This window comes from Oncorhynchus tshawytscha, linkage group LG26 (assembly GCF_018296145.1).
Source record: "Oncorhynchus tshawytscha isolate Ot180627B linkage group LG26, Otsh_v2.0, whole genome shotgun sequence".
NCBI lineage: Eukaryota > Metazoa > Chordata > Actinopteri > Salmoniformes > Salmonidae > Oncorhynchus > Oncorhynchus tshawytscha.
The window spans coordinates 52,542,631-52,560,576 of record NC_056454.1 but is presented as its reverse complement, the minus strand read 5'-3'; the positions used below and the strand labels follow the sequence as shown (position 1 = coordinate 52,560,576).

Sequence of the window (17,946 nt, the reverse complement as noted above, 5' to 3'; positions counted from 1 at the left end):
TACAGGTGAGGTACTCTATTAAACAGTGTTATATACAGGTGAGGTACTCTATTAAACAGTGTTATATACAGGTGAGGTACTCTATTAAACAGTGTTATATACAGGTGAGGTACTCTATTAAACAGTGTTATATACAGGTGAGGTACTCTATTAAACAGTGGTATATACAGGTGAGGTACTCTATTAAACAGTGTTATTAAACAGGTGAGGTACTCTATTAAACAGTGTTATATACAGGTGAGGTACTCTATTAAACAGTGTTATATACAGGTGAGGTACTCTATTAAACAGTGTTATATACAGGTGAGGTACTCTATTAAACAGTGTTATATACAGGTGAGGTACTCTATTAAACAGTGTTATATACAGGTGAGGTACTCTATTAAACAGTGGTATATACAGGTGAGGTACTCTATTAAACAGTGGTATATACAGGTGAGGTACTCTATTAAACAGTGTTGGACAGGTGAGGTACTCTATTAAACAGTGTTGGACAGGTGAGGTACTCTATTAAACAGTGTTATATACAGGTGAGGTACTCTATTAAACAGTGTTATATACAGGTGAGGTACTCTATTAAACAGTGTTATATACAGGTGAGGTACTCTATTAAACAGTGTTATATACAGGTGAGGTACTCTATTAAACAGTGGTATATACAGGTGAGGTACTCTATTAAACAGTGGTATATACAGGTGAGGTACTCTATTAAACAGTGTTGGACAGGTGAGGTACTCTATTAAACAGTGTTATATACAGGTGAGGTACTCTATTAAACAGTGTTATATACAGGTGAGGTACTCTATTAAACAGTGTTATATACAGGTGAGGTACTCTATTAAACAGTGTTATATACAGGTGAGGTACTCTATTAAACAGTGTTATATACAGGTGAGGTACTCTATTAAACAGTGGTATATACAGGTGAGGTACTCTATTAAACAGTGGTATATACAGGTGAGGTACTCTATTAAACAGTGTTGGACAGGTGAGGTACTCTATTAAACAGTGTTGGACAGGTGAGGTACTCTATTAAACAGTGTTATATACAGGTGAGGTACTCTATTAAACAGTGTTATATACAGGTGAGGTACTCTATTAAACAGTGGTATATACAGGTGAGGTACTCTATTAAACAGTGGTATATACAGGTGAGGTACTCTATTAAACAGTGGTATATACAGGTGAGGTACTCTATTAAACAGTGTTATATACAGGTGAGGTACTCTATTAAACAGTGTTATATACACGTGAGGTACTCTATTAAACAGTGTTATATACAGGTGAGGTACTCTATTAAACAGTGTTATATACAGGTGAGGTACTCTATTAAACAGTGTTATATACAGGTGAGGTACTCTATTAAACAGTGTTATATACAGGTGAGGTACTCTATTAAACAGTGTTATATACAGGTGAGGTACTCTATTAAACAGTGTTATATACAGGTGAGGTACTCTATTAAACAGTGTTATATACAGGTGAGGTACTCTATTAAACAGTGTTATATACAGGTGAGGTACTCTATTAAACAGTGTTATATACAGGTGAGATACTCTATTAAACAGTGTTATATACAGGTGAGGTACTCTATTAAACAGTGTTATATACAGGTGAGGTACTCTATTAAACAGTGTTATATACAGGTGAGGTACTCTATTAAACAGTGGTATATACAGGTGAGGTACTCTATTAAACAGTGGTATATACAGGTGAGGTACTCTATTAAACAGTGTTGGACAGGTGAGGTACTCTATTAAACAGTGTTATATACAGGTGAGGTACTCTATTAAACAGTGTTATATACAGGTGAGGTACTCTATTAAACAGTGTTATATACAGGTGAGGTACTCTATTAAACAGTGTTATATACAGGTGAGGTACTCTATTAAACAGTGTTATATACAGGTGAGGTACTCTATTAAACAGTGGTATATACAGGTGAGGTACTCTATTAAACAGTGGTATATACAGGTGAGGTACTCTATTAAACAGTGTTGGACAGGTGAGGTACTCTATTAAACAGTGTTGGACAGGTGAGGTACTCTATTAAACAGTGTTATATACAGGTGAGGTACTCTATTAAACAGTGTTATATACAGGTGAGGTACTCTATTAAACAGTGGTATATACAGGTGAGGTACTCTATTAAACAGTGGTATATACAGGTGAGGTACTCTATTAAACAGTGTTGGACAGGTGAGGTACTCTATTAAACAGTGTTATATACAGGTGAGGTACTCTATTAAACAGTGTTATATACAGGTGAGGTACTCTATTAAACAGTGTTATATACAGGTGAGGTACTCTATTAAACAATGTTATATACAGGTGAGGTACTCTATTAAACAGTGTTATATACAGGTGAGGTACTCTATTAAACAGTGTTATATACAGGTGAGGTACTCTATTAAACAGTGTTATATACAGGTGAGGTACTCTATTAAACAGTGTTATATACAGGTGAGGTATTCTATTAAACAGTGTTATATACAGGTGAGGTACTCTATTAAACAGTGTTATATACAGGTGAGGTACTCTATTAAACAGTGGTATATACAGGTGAGGTACTCTATTAAACAGTGGTATATACAGGTGAGGTACTCTATTAAACAGTGGTATATACAGGTGAGGTACTCTATTAAACAGTGTTGGACAGGTGAGGTACTCTATTAAACAGTGTTATATACAGGTGAGGTACTCTATTAAACAGTGTTATATACAGGTGAGGTACTCTATTAAACAGTGTTATATACAGGTGAGGTACTCTATTAAACAGTGTTATATACAGGTGAGGTACTCTATTAAACAGTGTTATATACAGGTGAGGTACTCTATTAAACAGTGGTATATACAGGTGAGGTACTCTATTAAACAGTGGTATATACAGGTGAGGTACTCTATTAAACAGTGTTGGACAGGTGAGGTACTCTATTAAACAGTGTTGGACAGGTGAGGTACTCTATTAAACAGTGTTATATACAGGTGAGGTACTCTATTAAACAGTGTTATATACAGGTGAGGTACTCTATTAAACAGTGGTATATACAGGTGAGGTACTCTATTAAACAGTGGTATATACAGGTGAGGTACTCTATTAAACAGTGGTATATACAGGTGAGGTACTCTATTAAACAGTGTTGGACAGGTGAGGTACTCTATTAAACAGTGTTATATACAGGTGAGGTACTCTATTAAACAGTGTTATATACAGGTGAGGTACTCTATTAAACAGTGTTATATACAGGTGAGGTACTCTATTAAACAGTGTTATATACAGGTGAGGTACTCTATTAAACAGTGTTATATACAGGTGAGGTACTCTATTAAACAGTTATATATACAGGTGAGGTACTCTATTAAACAGTGTTATATACAGGTGAGGTACTCTATTAAACAGTGTTATATACAGGTGAGGTACTCTATTAAACAGTGTTATATACAGGTGAGGTACTCTATTAAACAGTGTTATATACAGGTGAGGTATTCTATTAAACAGTGTTATATACAGGTGAGGTACTCTATTAAACAGTGTTATATACAGGTGAGGTACTCTATTAAACAGTGTTATATACAGGTGAGGTACTCTATTAAACAGTGTTATATACAGGTGAGGTACTCTATTAAACAGTGTTATATACAGGTGAGGTACTCTATTAAACAGTGTTATATACAGGTGAGGTACTCTATTAAACAGTGTTATATACAGGTGAGGTACTCTATTAAACAGTGTTATATACAGGTGAGGTACTCTATTAAACAGTGTTATATACAGGTGAGGTACTCTATTAAACAGTGTTGTACAGGTGAGGTAAACAGTGTTATATACAGGTGAGGTACTCTTAAACAGTGTTATATACAGGTGAGGTACTCTATTAAACAGTGTTATATACAGGTGAGGTACTCTATTAAACAGTGTTATATACAGGTGAGGTACTCTATTAAACAGTGTTATATACAGGTGAGGTACTCTATTAAACAGTGTTATATACAGGTGAGGTACTCTATTAAACAGTGTTATATACAGGTGAGGTACTCTATTAAACAGTGTTATATACAGGTGAGGTACTCTATTAAACAGTGTTATATACAGGTGAGGTACTCTATTAAACAGTGTTATATACAGGTGAGGTACTCTATTAAACAGTGTTATATACAGGTGAGGTACTCTATTAAACAGTGTTATATACAGGTGAGGTACTCTATTAAACAGTGTTATATACAGGTGAGGTACTCTATTAAACAGTGTTATATACAGGTGAGGTACTCTATTAAACAGTGTTATATACAGGTGAGGTACTCTATTAAACAGTGTTATATACAGGTGAGGTACTCTATTAAACAGTGTTATATACAGGTGAGGTACTCTATTAAACAGTGTTATATACAGGTGAGGTACTCTATTAAACAGTGTTATATACAGGTGAGGTACTCTATTAAACAGTGTTATATACAGGTGAGGTACTCTATTAAACAGTGTTATATACAGGTGAGGTACTCTATTAAACAGTGTTATATACAGGTGAGGTACTCTATTAAACAGTGTTATATACAGGTGAGGTACTCTATTAAACAGTGTTATATACAGGTGAGGTACTCTATTAAACAGTGTTATATACAGGTGAGGTACTCTATTAAACAGTGTTATATACAGGTGAGGTACTCTATTAAACAGTGTTATATACAGGTGAGGTACTCTATTAAACAGTGTTATATACAGGTGAGGTACTCTATTAAACAGTGTTATATACAGGTGAGGTACTCTATTAAACAGTGTTATATACAGGTGAGGTACTCTATTAAACAGTGTTATATACAGGTGAGGTACTCTATTAAACAGTGTTATATACAGGTGAGGTACTCTATTAAACAGTGTTATATACAGGTGAGGTACTCTATTAAACAGTGTTATATACAGGTGAGGTACTCTATTAAACAGTGTTATATACAGGTGAGGTACTCTATTAAACAGTGTTATATACAGGTGAGGTACTCTATTAAACAGTGTTATATACAGGTGAGGTACTCTATTAAACAGTGGTATATACAGGTGAGGTACTCTATTAAACAGTGGTATATACAGGTGAGGTACTCTATTAAACAGTGTTATATACAGGTGAGGTACTCTATTAAACAGTGTTATATACAGGTGAGGTACTCTATTAAACAGTGTTATATACAGGTGAGGTACTCTATTAAACAGTGTTATATACAGGTGAGGTACTCTATTAAACAGTGTTATATACAGGTGAGGTACTCTATTAAACAGTGTTATATACAGGTGAGGTACTCTATTAAACAGTGTTATATACAGGTGAGGTACTCTATTAAACAGTGTTATATACAGGTGAGGTACTCTATTAAACAGTGTTATATACAGGTGAGGTACTCTATTAAACAGTGTTATATACAGGTGAGGTACTCTATTAAACAGTGTTTATGTACAGGTGAGGTACTCTATTAAACAGTGTTATATACAGGTGAGGTACTCTATTAAACAGTGTTATATACAGGTGAGGTACTCTATTAAACAGTGTTATATACAGGTGAGGTACTCTATTAAACAGTGTTATATACAGGTGAGGTACTCTATTGAACAGTGTTATATACAGGTGAGGTACTCTATTAAACATAAATAGTTTGACCTATATCCTGCTGTGCTTGTCCCTCCAGGTGGCAGGGATATGAGGGCTTTGTCCCTATCCACCGGCTCCCAACCATCGGCTGTACGGACTGGGAATATTTCAATACCACAGCAGGATCCTTTCTCGTCTATTCTAGTGCCACCTCTCCCCTGTCTAAAGTCTTCAGACTGAAGACATACTGATTCCTCACTGTTCTGACGCTCCACTATCTGAGCCAGTTAGAGAAACATGATGTAGTGGAAAAATGGAAGGGGAATGAATTACAGCTTTTCTAGCGTTGCTGGACAGACAAGCAGGCAGGCAGACAGACAGACAGACCAACAGAAAGGCAGACAGGCAGGCAGACAGACCAACAGAAAGGCAGGCAGGCAGACAGACCAACAGAAAGGCAGGCAGGCAGACCAACAGAAAGGCAGGCAGGCAGACCAACAGAAAGGCAGGCAGGCAGACCAACAGACAGGCAGGCAGGCAGGCAGACAGACCAACAGAAAGGCAGGCAGGCAGACAGACCAACAGAAAGGCAGGCAGGCAGACAGACCAACAGAAAGGCAGGCAGGCAGGCAGACCAACAGAAAGGCAGGCAGGCAGACAGACCAACAGAAAGGCAGGCAGGCAGACAGACCAACAGAAAGGCAGGCAGGCAGGCAGACAGACCAACAGAAAGGCAGGCAGGCAGACAGACCAACAGAAAGGCAGGCAGGCAGGCAGACCAACAGAAAGGCAGGCAGGCAGACAGACCAACAGAAAGGCAGGCAGGCAGACAGACCAACAGAAAGGCAGGCAGGCAGGCAGACAGACCAACAGAAAGGCAGGCAGGCAGACAGACCAACAGACAGGCAGGCAGGCAGACAGACCAACAGAAAGGCAGGCAGGCAGGGCAGACAGACCAACAGACAGGCAGGCAGGCAGACAGACCAACAGAAAGGCAGGCAGGCAGACAGACCAACAGAAAGGCAGGCAGGCAGACAGACCAACAGAAAGGCAGGCAGGCAGACAGACAGACCAACAGAAAGGCAGGCAGGCAGACAGACAGACCAACAGAAAGGCAGGCAGGCAAACAGACAGACCAACAGAAAGGCAGGCAGGCAGACAGACCAACAGAAAGGCAGGCAGGCAGGCAGACCAACAGAAAGGCAGGCAGGCAGACCAACAGAAAGGCAGGCAGGCAGACAGACAGACCAACAGAAAGGCAGGCAGGCAGACAGACCAACAGACAGGCAGGCAGGCAGACAGACAGACCAACAGACAGGCAGGCAGACAGACCAACAGAAAGGCAGGCAGGCAGACAGACCAACAGACAGGCAGGCAGGCAGACAGACCAACAGACAGGCAGGCAGACAGGCAGACAGACCAACAGACAGGCAGGCAGGCAGACAGACCAACAGAAAGGCAGGCAGGCAGACAGACCAACAGAAAGGCAGGCAGGCAGGCAGACAGACCAACAGAAAGGCAGGCAGGCAGACAGACCAACAGAAAGGCAGGCAGGCAGACAGACCAACAGAAAGGCAGGCAGGCAGACAGACCAACAGAAAGGCAGGCAGACAGACAGACCAACAGAAGGCAGGCAGGCAGGCAGACAGACCAACAGAAAGGCAGGCAGGCAGCAGACAGACCAACAGAAAGGCAGGCAGGCAGACAGACCAACAGAAGGCAGGCAGGCAGACAGACCAACAGAAAGGCAGGCAGACAGACCAACAGAAAGGCAGACAGACAGACCAACAGAAAGGCAGGACAGACCAACAGAAAGGCAGGCAGACAGACCAACAGACCAGACAGCCAGACAGACCAACCGAAAGGCAGACAGACCAACCGCAAGGCAGACAGACAAAGGCAGACAGACCAACAGAAAGGCAGACAGGCAGACAGACCAACAGAAAGGCAGACAGAACAACAGAAAGAGAGACAGACCAACAGAAAGGCAGACAGCCAGACAGACCAACAGAAATGCAGACAGCCAGACAGACCAACAGAAATGCAGACAGCCAGACAGACCAACCGAAAGGCAGACAGACAAAGGCAGACAGACGGACAGACAGAATGGCCGACAGACAGACAGACAGAATGGCCGACAGACAGACACAGATAGAAAGGCAGACAGAACTGTAATTGTCTCCCCAGTTGTGTCGGAGATCCAGGCTGTGGGAGAGAATCCTGCTTCTAAAACGACGAGAGAGATGATGTTGCAGCAGCATCATGAGATTGTGGAAAATGAGGGAAGGAATGTGTGACGTTGGTTTGTAAACAACTTACACTATAAGAGGGACAAGTTTCAAAGTTTATTCGCCACTTGGGTACTGGAGTGGTTGTATATACAGGTCAGTACCGTATTCAATGTCCAGGGGTACTGGAGTGGTTGTATATACAGGTCAGTACCAGAACCTTATTCAATGTCCAGGGTACTGGAGTGGTTGTATATACAGGTCAGTACCGTATTCAATGTCCAGGGGTACTGGAGTGGTTGTATATACAGGTCAGTACCAGAACCTTATTCAATGTCCAGGGGTACTGGAGTGGTTGTATAGACAGGTCAGTACCTTATTCAATGTCCAGGGTACTGGAGTGGTTGTATATACAGGTCAGTACCTTATTCAATGTCCAGGGTACTGGAGTGGTTGTATATACAGGTCAGTACCTTATTCAATGTCCAGGGTACTGGAGTGGTTGTATATACAGGTCAGTACCTTATTCAATGTCCAGGGTCCTGGAGTGGTTGTATAGACAGGTCAGTACCAGTACCTTATTCAATGTCCAGGGTCCTGGAGTGGTTGTATATACAGGTCAGTACCAGAACCTTATTCAATGTCCAGGGGTACTGGAGTGGTTGTATAGACAGGTCAGTACCGTATTCAATGTCCAGGGGTACTGGAGTGGTTGTATATACAGGTCAGTACCAGAACCTTATTCAATGTCCAGGGGTACTGGAGTGGTTGTATATACAGGTCAGTACCTTATTCAATGTCCAGGGTCCTGGAGTGGTTGTATAGACAGGTCAGTACCAGAACCTTATTCAATGTCCAGGGTCCTGGAGTGGTTGTATAGACAGGTCAGTACCAGAACCTTATTCAATGTCCAGGGTCCTGGAGTGGTTGTATAGACAGGTCAGTACCAGAACCTTATTCAATGTCCAGGGTCCTGGAGTGGTTGTATAGACAGGTCAGTACCAGTACCTTATTCAATGTCCAGGGTCCTGGAGTGGTTGTATAGACAGGTCAGTACCAGTACCTTATTCAATGTCCAGGGTCCTAGAGTGGTTGTATAGACAGGTCAGTACCAGAACCTTATTCAATGTCCAGGGTCCTGGAGTGGTTGTATATACAGGTCAGTACCAGAACCTTATTCAATGTCCAGGGTACTGGAGTGGTTGTATATACAGGTCAGTACCTTATTCAATGTCCAGGGGTACTGGAGTGGTTGTATATACAGGTCAGTACCTTATTCAATGTCCAGGGTACTGGAGTGGTTGTATATACAGGTCAGTTCCTTATTCAATGTCCTGGAGGGGTGGAGGTGGGTTTATACATAAAAAGTGATTGGTGGGGGGCCTCCCGGGTGGCACAGTGGTTAAGGGCGTAAAATAAAATACATTTTAAAAAGTGATTGGACGTAGGATGCACATAAACATGGCTGAAAGGTGACTGGTTGGTAGCAGGAATATATACATATTTATGATAATATATTAACGGGAACATAGTGATATTTATTATAATCTGCAACATTTCAACTTCTAAAATACATAGAGTCCTTGTAATTTACAGCATCGCTCAGTCAACAAAACATTTGCTAAAGTTGCCCAATTAGCGGGAGGGCTGGGGGAAAGATCTGTGTCGCACACAGTGCTCAAGTCTATGACGTCTGTCAGTCAAAACCCCGGCACAGGGTATGTTACTGTATAGCATGTTACTGTATAGCATGTTACTGTATAGCATGTTACTGTATAGCATGTTACTGTATAGCAAAGTTGGGTCGAAGCTCTGAAGACGACAGCATTACGGTACGGCGCCATCTTATGGAAAACATGGACACTGTTACAGGAGAATAGATTGGATCGCAGCGGCTTTCCGCCGTGGGAAAACCAGATGATCTGAGATGCAAAATCCCATCTAAAGTCAAGAATCCAGTGGCTTGATTTATTAAAACTAAAAGTTTTTATTTGTAAAATTCAAAATAATACATTCAGATAATAACAAAGGTTCCAATATTCAAAACATGTGTGCCTTCACAGTATCTCAAGCATTTGCCCTAACCAGCAAGCCTTACTTCCTGTCTCTAAATTCCCAATTTACATATCTGGGCGGGCCCGCCAGTATTTCTAACTGTTTCTGGCTAGAGGGCGTAATTGACCGTTTCGCATTTAAATCAAAAGACCACATAACCAAATTAATGTATACACCTTATATAGAATCGAAATGATTCTAAATGGTGCAATATGACCTAATAAACAGATATTTGCATAACCAAAGAAAGATAGAAACTGGCTCCAACAGGGGAAGAAAGAGAAGATGGGAATGTGCCCTGTTTCTTTGTTTGTTGTAATTTACAACTTCATATAAAGCTTGGAAATGAAAGCTTGAGAGTTAAACTGAACTGCTTCAGCAAAGACTCATGGGAAAGGAGAAAGGAGGAGTGTGTTGGTCTGGAAATAACAGCTGATTAGAAAGGTTGAGAATGAGATTCAAATGCAGGTTGTGTCAGTGGCCCTGCGCTACCAAAGGTTTTAAACTGGATATGATCTACTATGAAACTGAACTGCTATAGCAAAGGAATCCAAGCTGGACAATTACCTAACAGCTAGTCTCTCGTGTCATGACAGACTTCTAGGTTCCGAGACGACAGCCTTCTAGGTTCCGAGGTGACAGACTTCTAGGTTCCGAGACGACAGACTTCTAGGTTCCGAGATGACAGACTTCTAGGTTCCGAGACGACAGACTTCTAGGTTCCGAGATGACAGACTTCTAGGTTCCGAGATGACAGACTTCTAGGTTCCGAGATGACAGACTTCTAGGTTCTGAGACGACAGACTTCTAGGTTCCGAGATGACAGACTTCTAGGTTCCGAGACGACAGACTTCTAGGTTCCGAGGTGACAGACTTCTAGGTTCCGAGGTGACAGACTTCTAGGTTCCGAGACGACAGACTTCTAGGTTCCGAGGTGACAGACTTCTAGGTTCCGAGACGACAGCCTTCTAGGTTCCGAGGTGACAGACTTCTAGGTTCCGAGACGACAGCCTTCTAGGTTCCGAGGTGACAGACTTCTAGGTTCCGAGGTGACAGCCTTCTAGGTTCCGAGGTGACAGCTTCTAGGTTCTAGGTTCCGAGGTGACAGCCTTCTAGGTTCCGAGACGACAGCCTTCTAGGTTCCGAGGTGACAGCCTTCTAGGTTCCGAGGTGACAGACTTCTAGGTTCCGAGACGACAGCCTTCTAGGTTCCGAGGTGACAGACTTCTAGGTTCCGAGACGACAGCCTTCCAAGATTAGCCTTCAGAGTCTTAAAACGACATTGTATTTATAATACTGAGTCATCATGTTTGTTGCTTTGCATTGCATTCAAATTGAAGGCTTGAATTCTTGATTTGCCTCTAGAATAAACGTGGGAGTTTTATACCATGCCATGGTTTTACAGCTGCTGTCTTGCCATTGTAATAATATAGCTCGTAAATAATTACAATATCATCATTCAAAAATAATCTCTTTTTATATGTGGTTATTTACAGTAATTTATTAGCTTCAATAGAAACATGGGCTTCCCACATTATGTTAAAGAAGAACATAATGCCCTGCATCTAAATATACTTGTATGTTATATGGGTATCTGACATTCATTCAATGGAAAATGAAGAAATAATAAGATATTGTCAAGGAAATGTATAGTCTTTCATTTGTCCTGTCTAGATAGGAATATCACAAGCAAATCAGGTATGTCTATGGTGCAGTGTATGTTACGCATGAACGTGTATACTTTGTTAGACAATTCTGTGCATTATCTGTACTGCCTACTAATGCTATACTGTACATCCTGAAAAGATAAGCTACTGAGGATTAGCTCCTGCATTCACCACCCATGAGTGGTCTAGCTATAATGTTTGTTCCCGTAGTTCAAAATGTTGTTTTAAATAAAATATTTATACTCTTTGTTGTCTTACAATGATTTAAATACAATTTTGTGACTTTGGCCCACATACAGCTGCTCTGGTCGCCTTGTGTTTCTGTTACTGTAGAGCTGTGCCACCTGCTGGAGATATGATCAGTGATTTATATATACACTAGATGACTTGTATGGGGGTGGTGTGTTGATGCCACCGTGCCTCCATCTTGGCTCTCCCCCACCAGTGTTTTGATGCCACCGTGCCTCCATCTTGGCTCTCCCCCACCAGTGTGTTGATGCCACCGTGCCTCCATCTTGGCTCTCCCCCACCAGTGTTTTGATGCCACCGTGCCTCCATCTTGGCTCTCCCCACCAGTGTTTTGATGCCACCGTGCCTCCATCTTGGCTCTCCCCACCCACCAGTGTGTTGATGCCACCGTGCCTCCATCTTGGCTCTCTCCCACCAGTGTGTTGATGCCACCGTGCCTCCATCTTGGCTCTCCCCACCAGTGTTTTGATGCCACCGTGCCTCCATCCCACCTTCCATCTTGGCTCTCTCCCACCAGTGTGTTGATGCCACCGTGCCTCCATCTTGGCTCTCCCCCACCAGTGTTTTGATGCCACTGTGCCTCCATCTTGGCTCTCTCCTACCAGTTACCAAGTTTTAGAAATGCATGTATTAATGTCTACATGTGGTTTTTCCATGTTTATTATATTACAGACACCTTAATGCATACTTTTACATTATATTATGTAAACATAAAATATATAAAAACATTTTTCTTAAAGTATAATTGTTTTTAAAAGTTCTAATGTTACTAATGACAACAACAAAATACCAAAATACATGTAATTCTGTCCTTGAAACATTTCATTGAAATACTGTAGAATTCCATTCATTCCTATGGAGGACTACTTAAATCCTCTCATTGGCTAGTGCATTGCATCAGCCATCCAGGGTAGATCATTGGATAGGATACGTACACTCGCTATCAAAGACAAGGAGACATGACTATCTATCAAGTGACATTTTCTGCACAACAGGTCCTGCATCGTTCCTCTGTTTTCGGGTCAGAGGTAAAGTTTACACTTCTGAATCCTGCCGTGAAGAAGTTATTGTAGGAAAAGCGAAATGAATGTAAAATATAATGGATGTGTTTCAATATCCCTATTAAAGGGTACGTATTTAACTTGTCTCTATTCACAGTATGTATCGAAGGACCCTTCTTTTGAAGGTAGGAAAGCCATCTACATGCTATCTTGATCAAAGAAATTCATAACTAACTCGAGATAGTTCATCTGTGTAGTTTACAGTGGGGGCAAATGACTCATAGTGGGTAGAACGAGGTGGGCAGAGCCAAGCACGAGCTAGCGAGATCCTATTGGCGCGTTCTAGCATGTATTTGCATATTTACGTTAGGGAACGCCTCCTCTGGGAAGTGCGTGTGTGTACAAACTCAATTTGACCTTGCACTGCTTCTAAACAATGCAATTTTTAAAGACTTTGGCAAAGCGTCAAATCTATAAAATGTTGTGCACTGTGTTCATAACAGATATTAGTTTTGAACACAGTGCACAGCCCCAGCTGTAATCGCAGCTGTAATCCAACCTGCCCCAGCTGTAATCGCAGCTGTAATCCAACCTGCCCAAACTGTAATCCCACCTGCCCCAGCTGTAATCCCAGCTGTAATCCAACCTGCCCCAGCTGTAATCCCAGCTGTAATCCAACCTGCCCCAGCTGTAATCCCAGCTGTAATCCCACCTGCCCAAGCTGTAATCGCAGCTGTAATCCAACCTGCCCCAGCTGTAATCCAACCTGCCCCAGCTGTAATCCCACCTGCCCCAGCTGTAATCCCAGCTGTAATCCAACCTGCCCCAGCTGTAATCCCAGCTGTACTCCAACCTGCCCCAGCTGTAATCCCAGCTGTACTCCAACCTGCCCCAGCTGTAATCCCAGCTGTACTCCAACCTGCCCCAGCTGTAATCCAGCTGTAATCCAACCTGCCCCAGCTGTAATCCAACCTGCCCCAGCTGTAATCCAACCTGCCCCAGCTGTAATCGCAGCTGTAATCCAACCTGCCCCAGCTGTAATCCAACCTGCCCCAGCTGTAATTCAACCTGTCCCAGTTGTAATCCCAGCTGTAATCCAACCTGCCCCAGCAGTAATCCCAGCTGTAATCCAACCTGCCCCAGCTGTAATCCAACCTGTCCCAGTTGTAATCCCAGTTGTAATCCAACCTGCCCCAGCTGTAATCCAACCTGCCCCAGCAGTAATCCCAGCTGTAATCCAATTTGCCCCAGCTGTAATCCCAGTTGTAATCCAACCTGCCCCAGCTGTAATCCAACCTGCCCCAGCTGTAATCCCAGTTGTAATCCAACCTGCTCCAGTTGTAATCCAACCTGCCCCAGTTGTAATCCAACCTGCCCCATCTGTAATCCAACCTGCCCCAGCTGTAATCCCAGTTGTAATCCAACCTGCTCCAGTTGTAATCCAACCTGCCCCAGCTGTAATCCAACCTGCCCCAGCTGTAATCCACCACTATGAAGAACCACTGGCTCCAGTGTTCACTGACATGTTTAACACTTCCTGATGCCAGTGTTTAGTACCACAGTGCTTTAAAGTATCCACCATCATCCCTGTCCCAAAACAACCTGTCTGAATGACCTCAGAGCCATCGCCCTGATTTATGTGGCCATGAAAGCATTTGAAGGCCTAGTCCTGGTCTACTTAAAATCATGCACATCCCCATTGATGGACCAACAGGTTTGCTTACAGAGCTAATAGGTCAGTTGAAGCCTCCATTCACCCGACACTCCACCACACACTGCAACACTGAGACACCCGACACCCACGCAGGCATCTTGTTAACTTAGCTCCGCCTTCAATACCATCAATCCCCACAAACTATTGACTAAGCTACAGGACATGAACATCAACCCAGCTATGTGCCACTGTATACTGGACCTCCTGAGGAACAGAAGTCACACTGTCAAGTTAAACAATCTGCCATCTCGCCCTCTGACCCTCTGTACTGGACAGGGAGGGGGCAGGAGAGGAAGCTGCTGATTCTAAGGATTTTCTGAGCAAGGTACTGTCACGCCCTGACCTTAGATATCTCTGTTTTTTATATATATTTTGGTTAGGTCAGGGTGTGACTAGAGTGGGTAAATCTATTTTTTTGTTTGTCGAGGGTTTTTGTATGTCTAGGGGTTTTTGTATTTCTATGTAACGAACATGACAGGTACACCTATCACCTGGGACATAATAGTTTCTGTAGTTCTAGTTCTGTCATACTACAGAATAGATCAGGATGGTATCCTCTTGCTTACACTCCCTTACCTCCTTGGGCAAATGCATTCTAGTCAATTAACCTGTCCTTGCATTCTAGTCAATTAGCCTGTCCTTGCATTCTAGTCAATTAACCTGTCCTTGCATTCTAGTCAATTAGCCTGTCCTTGCATTCTAGTCAATTAACCTGTCCTTGCATTCTAGTCAATTAGCCTGTCCTTGCATTCTAGTCAATTAGCCTGTCCTTGCATTCTAGTCAATTAGCCTGTCCTTGCTATCTTTACTTCTTCTCATCCCCTTTGTGAGCTGTGCATTTACTGTAAATGTAGCAGGAACACATATTTGACTCAGTGTCTCCCACTGGTGGCCGTGCTACTCACATCCCTTGTTCCCCCCTCTCTGTCTCCTCCCTCTAATTATTCTCCCTTCTTCCGGGCCGTGAGTCAGTCCTACCCCAGTGGTCCAGTCAGACCCTCCTAAAGAGAGGGGTATCAGAGAGTCGTGATGCCCTGGAGAACATGGCTGATTGGCCCTGGCAAAGGACAAGAGGGAGCTTAACGCCCAGACACTACAGGTCTGAACTGGTCTAGACATTAGACTGGAATGAAGCGAATGTCGGGAAGTTATTTACTTTTAAACAAAGAGATCTTCTGTTGGATCTGACAATTCATCTTGATGGTTGTTCAGTCGTCTCAAATAAAACTGTGAAGGACCTCTGCGTTACTCTGGACCCTGATCTCTCTTTTGACGAACATATCAAGACTGTTTCAAGAACAGCTTTTGTCCATCTACGTAACATTGCAAAAATCAGAAACTTTCTGTCCAAAAATGATGCAGAAAAATTAATCCATGCTTTTGTCACTTCTAGGTTAGACTACTGCAATGCTCTACTTTCCGGCTACCCGGATAATGCTCTAAATAAACTTCAGTTAGTGCTAAATACGGCTGCTAGAATCCTGACTAGAATGAAAAACATTTGATCATATTACTCCAGTGCTAGCCTCTCTACACTGGCTTCCTGTCAAAGCAAGGGCTGATTTCAAGGTTTTACTGCTAACCTACAAAGCATTACATGGGCTTGCTCCTACCTATTTTTCCGATTTCGTCCTGCCGTACATACCTACACGTACGCTACGGTCACAAGACGCAGGCCTCCTAATTGTCCCTAGAATTTCTAAGCAAACAGCTGCAGGCAGGGCTTTCTCCTATAGAGCTCCATTTTTATGGAATGGTCTGCCTACCCATGTGAGAGACGCAGACTCGGTCTCAACCTTTAAGTCTTTACTGAAGACTCATCTCTTCAGTGGGTCATATGATTGAGTGTAGTCTGGCCCAGGAGTGGGAAGGTGAACGGAAAGGCTCTGGAGCAACGAACCGCCCTTGCTGTCTCTGCCTGGCCGGTTCCCCTCTTTCCACTGGGATTACAGGGGCTGAGTCACTGGCTTACTGGGGCTCTTCCAGCCGTCCCTCGGAGAGGTGCATCACTTGAGTGGGCTCTGATGGAGGAGATCCTACCAGAGGAGAAGGAGACAGAAGTCACTGCTCTGATGGAGGAGAGAGATGTGGAGACCCTACCAGAGGAGAAGGAGACAGAAGTCACTGCTCTGATGGAGGAGAGAGAGAAAAGGAGCAGTGGCCTTTCTTTGGTTGGCAATGCTGCTATTTGGTGGGTAATGCTGCTATTTGGTGGGTAATAGTGCTATTTGGTTGGTAATGCTGCTATTTGGTGGGTAATGCTGCTATTTGGTGGGTAATGCTGTATTTGGTGGGTAATAGTGCTATTTGGTGGGTAATGCTGCTATTTGGTGGGTAATGCTGCTATTCGGTTGGAAATGCTGCTATTTGGTTGGGTAATGCTGCTATTTGGTTGGTAATGCTGCTATTTGGTGGGTAATGCTGCTATTTGGTGGGTAATGCTGCTATTTGGTTGGTAATGCTGCTATTTGGTGGGTAATGCTGCTATTTGGTTGGTAATGCTGCTATTTGGTGGGTAATGCTGTATTTGGTTGGGTAATGCTGCTATTTGGTGGGTAATGCTGCTATTTGGTTGGGTAATGCTGCTATTTGGTGGGTAATGCTGCTATTTGGTGGGTAATGCTGCTATTTGGTTGGTAATGCTGCTATTTGGTTGGTAATGCTGCTATTTGGTGGGTAATGCTGCTATTTGGTGGGTAATGCTGCTATTTGGTTGGTAATGCTGCTATTTGGTGGGTAATGCTGCTATTTGGTTGGTAATGCTGCTATTTGGTGGGTAATGCTGTATTTGGTTGTAATGCTATTTGGTAATGCTGGTAATGCTGCTATTTGGTGGGTAATGCTGCTATTTGGTGGGTAATGCTGCTATTTGGTTGGTAATGCTGCTATTTGGTTGGGTAATGCTGCTATTTGGTGGGTAATGCTGCTATTTGGTTGGGTAATGCTGCTATTTGGTTGGGTAATGCTGCTATTTGGTTGGGTAATGCTGCTATTTGGTTGGGTAATGCTGCTATTTGGTTGGGTAATGCTGCTATTTGGTGGGTGATAAGTGCTATTTGGTTGGGTGAATGCTGCTATTTGGTTGGGTAATGCTGCTATTTGGTGGGTAATGCTGCTATTTGGTGGGTAATGCTGCTATTTGGTTGGGTAATGCTGCTATTTGGTGGGTAAAGCTGCTATTTGGTTGGGTAATGCTGCTATTTGGTTGGGTAATGCTGCTATTTGGTTGGGTAATGCTGCTATTTGGTTGGGTAATGCTGCTATTTGGTTGGGTAATGCTGCTATGTTGTTGATGATATTTGAATTTTGACATTGACTTGTGTGTCTGTTGTGCATTCTCTCTCCAGCTGCCTGTGGGAAGAGCTGCTCAGAGAGAATCAGGAGTGTCCTTTCACTGGAGAGAGAAGAGCTCCTCAGAGAGAATCAGGAGGGTCCTTTCACTGGAGAGAGAGAGAG

General features: G+C 42.8%; 1 protein-coding gene and 1 long non-coding RNA gene across 3 annotated transcripts in view; both read left to right on the top strand.

Annotated features, from left to right (window-relative positions):
* The window catches only part of LOC112238634 (thrombospondin-type laminin G domain and EAR repeat-containing protein-like), a 66,200-nt gene extending 60,168 nt beyond the window's left edge, over window positions 1-6,032 (top strand). For both annotated transcript variants that reach the window (XM_042307010.1, XM_042307011.1), the window contains exon 12: window positions 5,674-6,032. In XM_042307010.1, coding sequence (XP_042162944.1) covers window positions 5,674-5,827 — 154 coding nt within the window. In that variant the 3' untranslated portion in view covers window positions 5,828-6,032. The remainder of the gene's footprint in view (window positions 1-5,673) is intronic.
* Window positions 6,033-9,041: 3,009 nt separating this feature from the next.
* LOC112238633 lies at window positions 9,042-11,773 on the top strand. Its single transcript, XR_006080078.1, has 2 exons — window positions 9,042-10,900; window positions 11,091-11,773. It is a non-coding gene; the product is annotated as an uncharacterized LOC112238633 (long non-coding RNA).
* The last annotated feature ends 6,173 nt before the right edge of the window (window positions 11,774-17,946 follow it).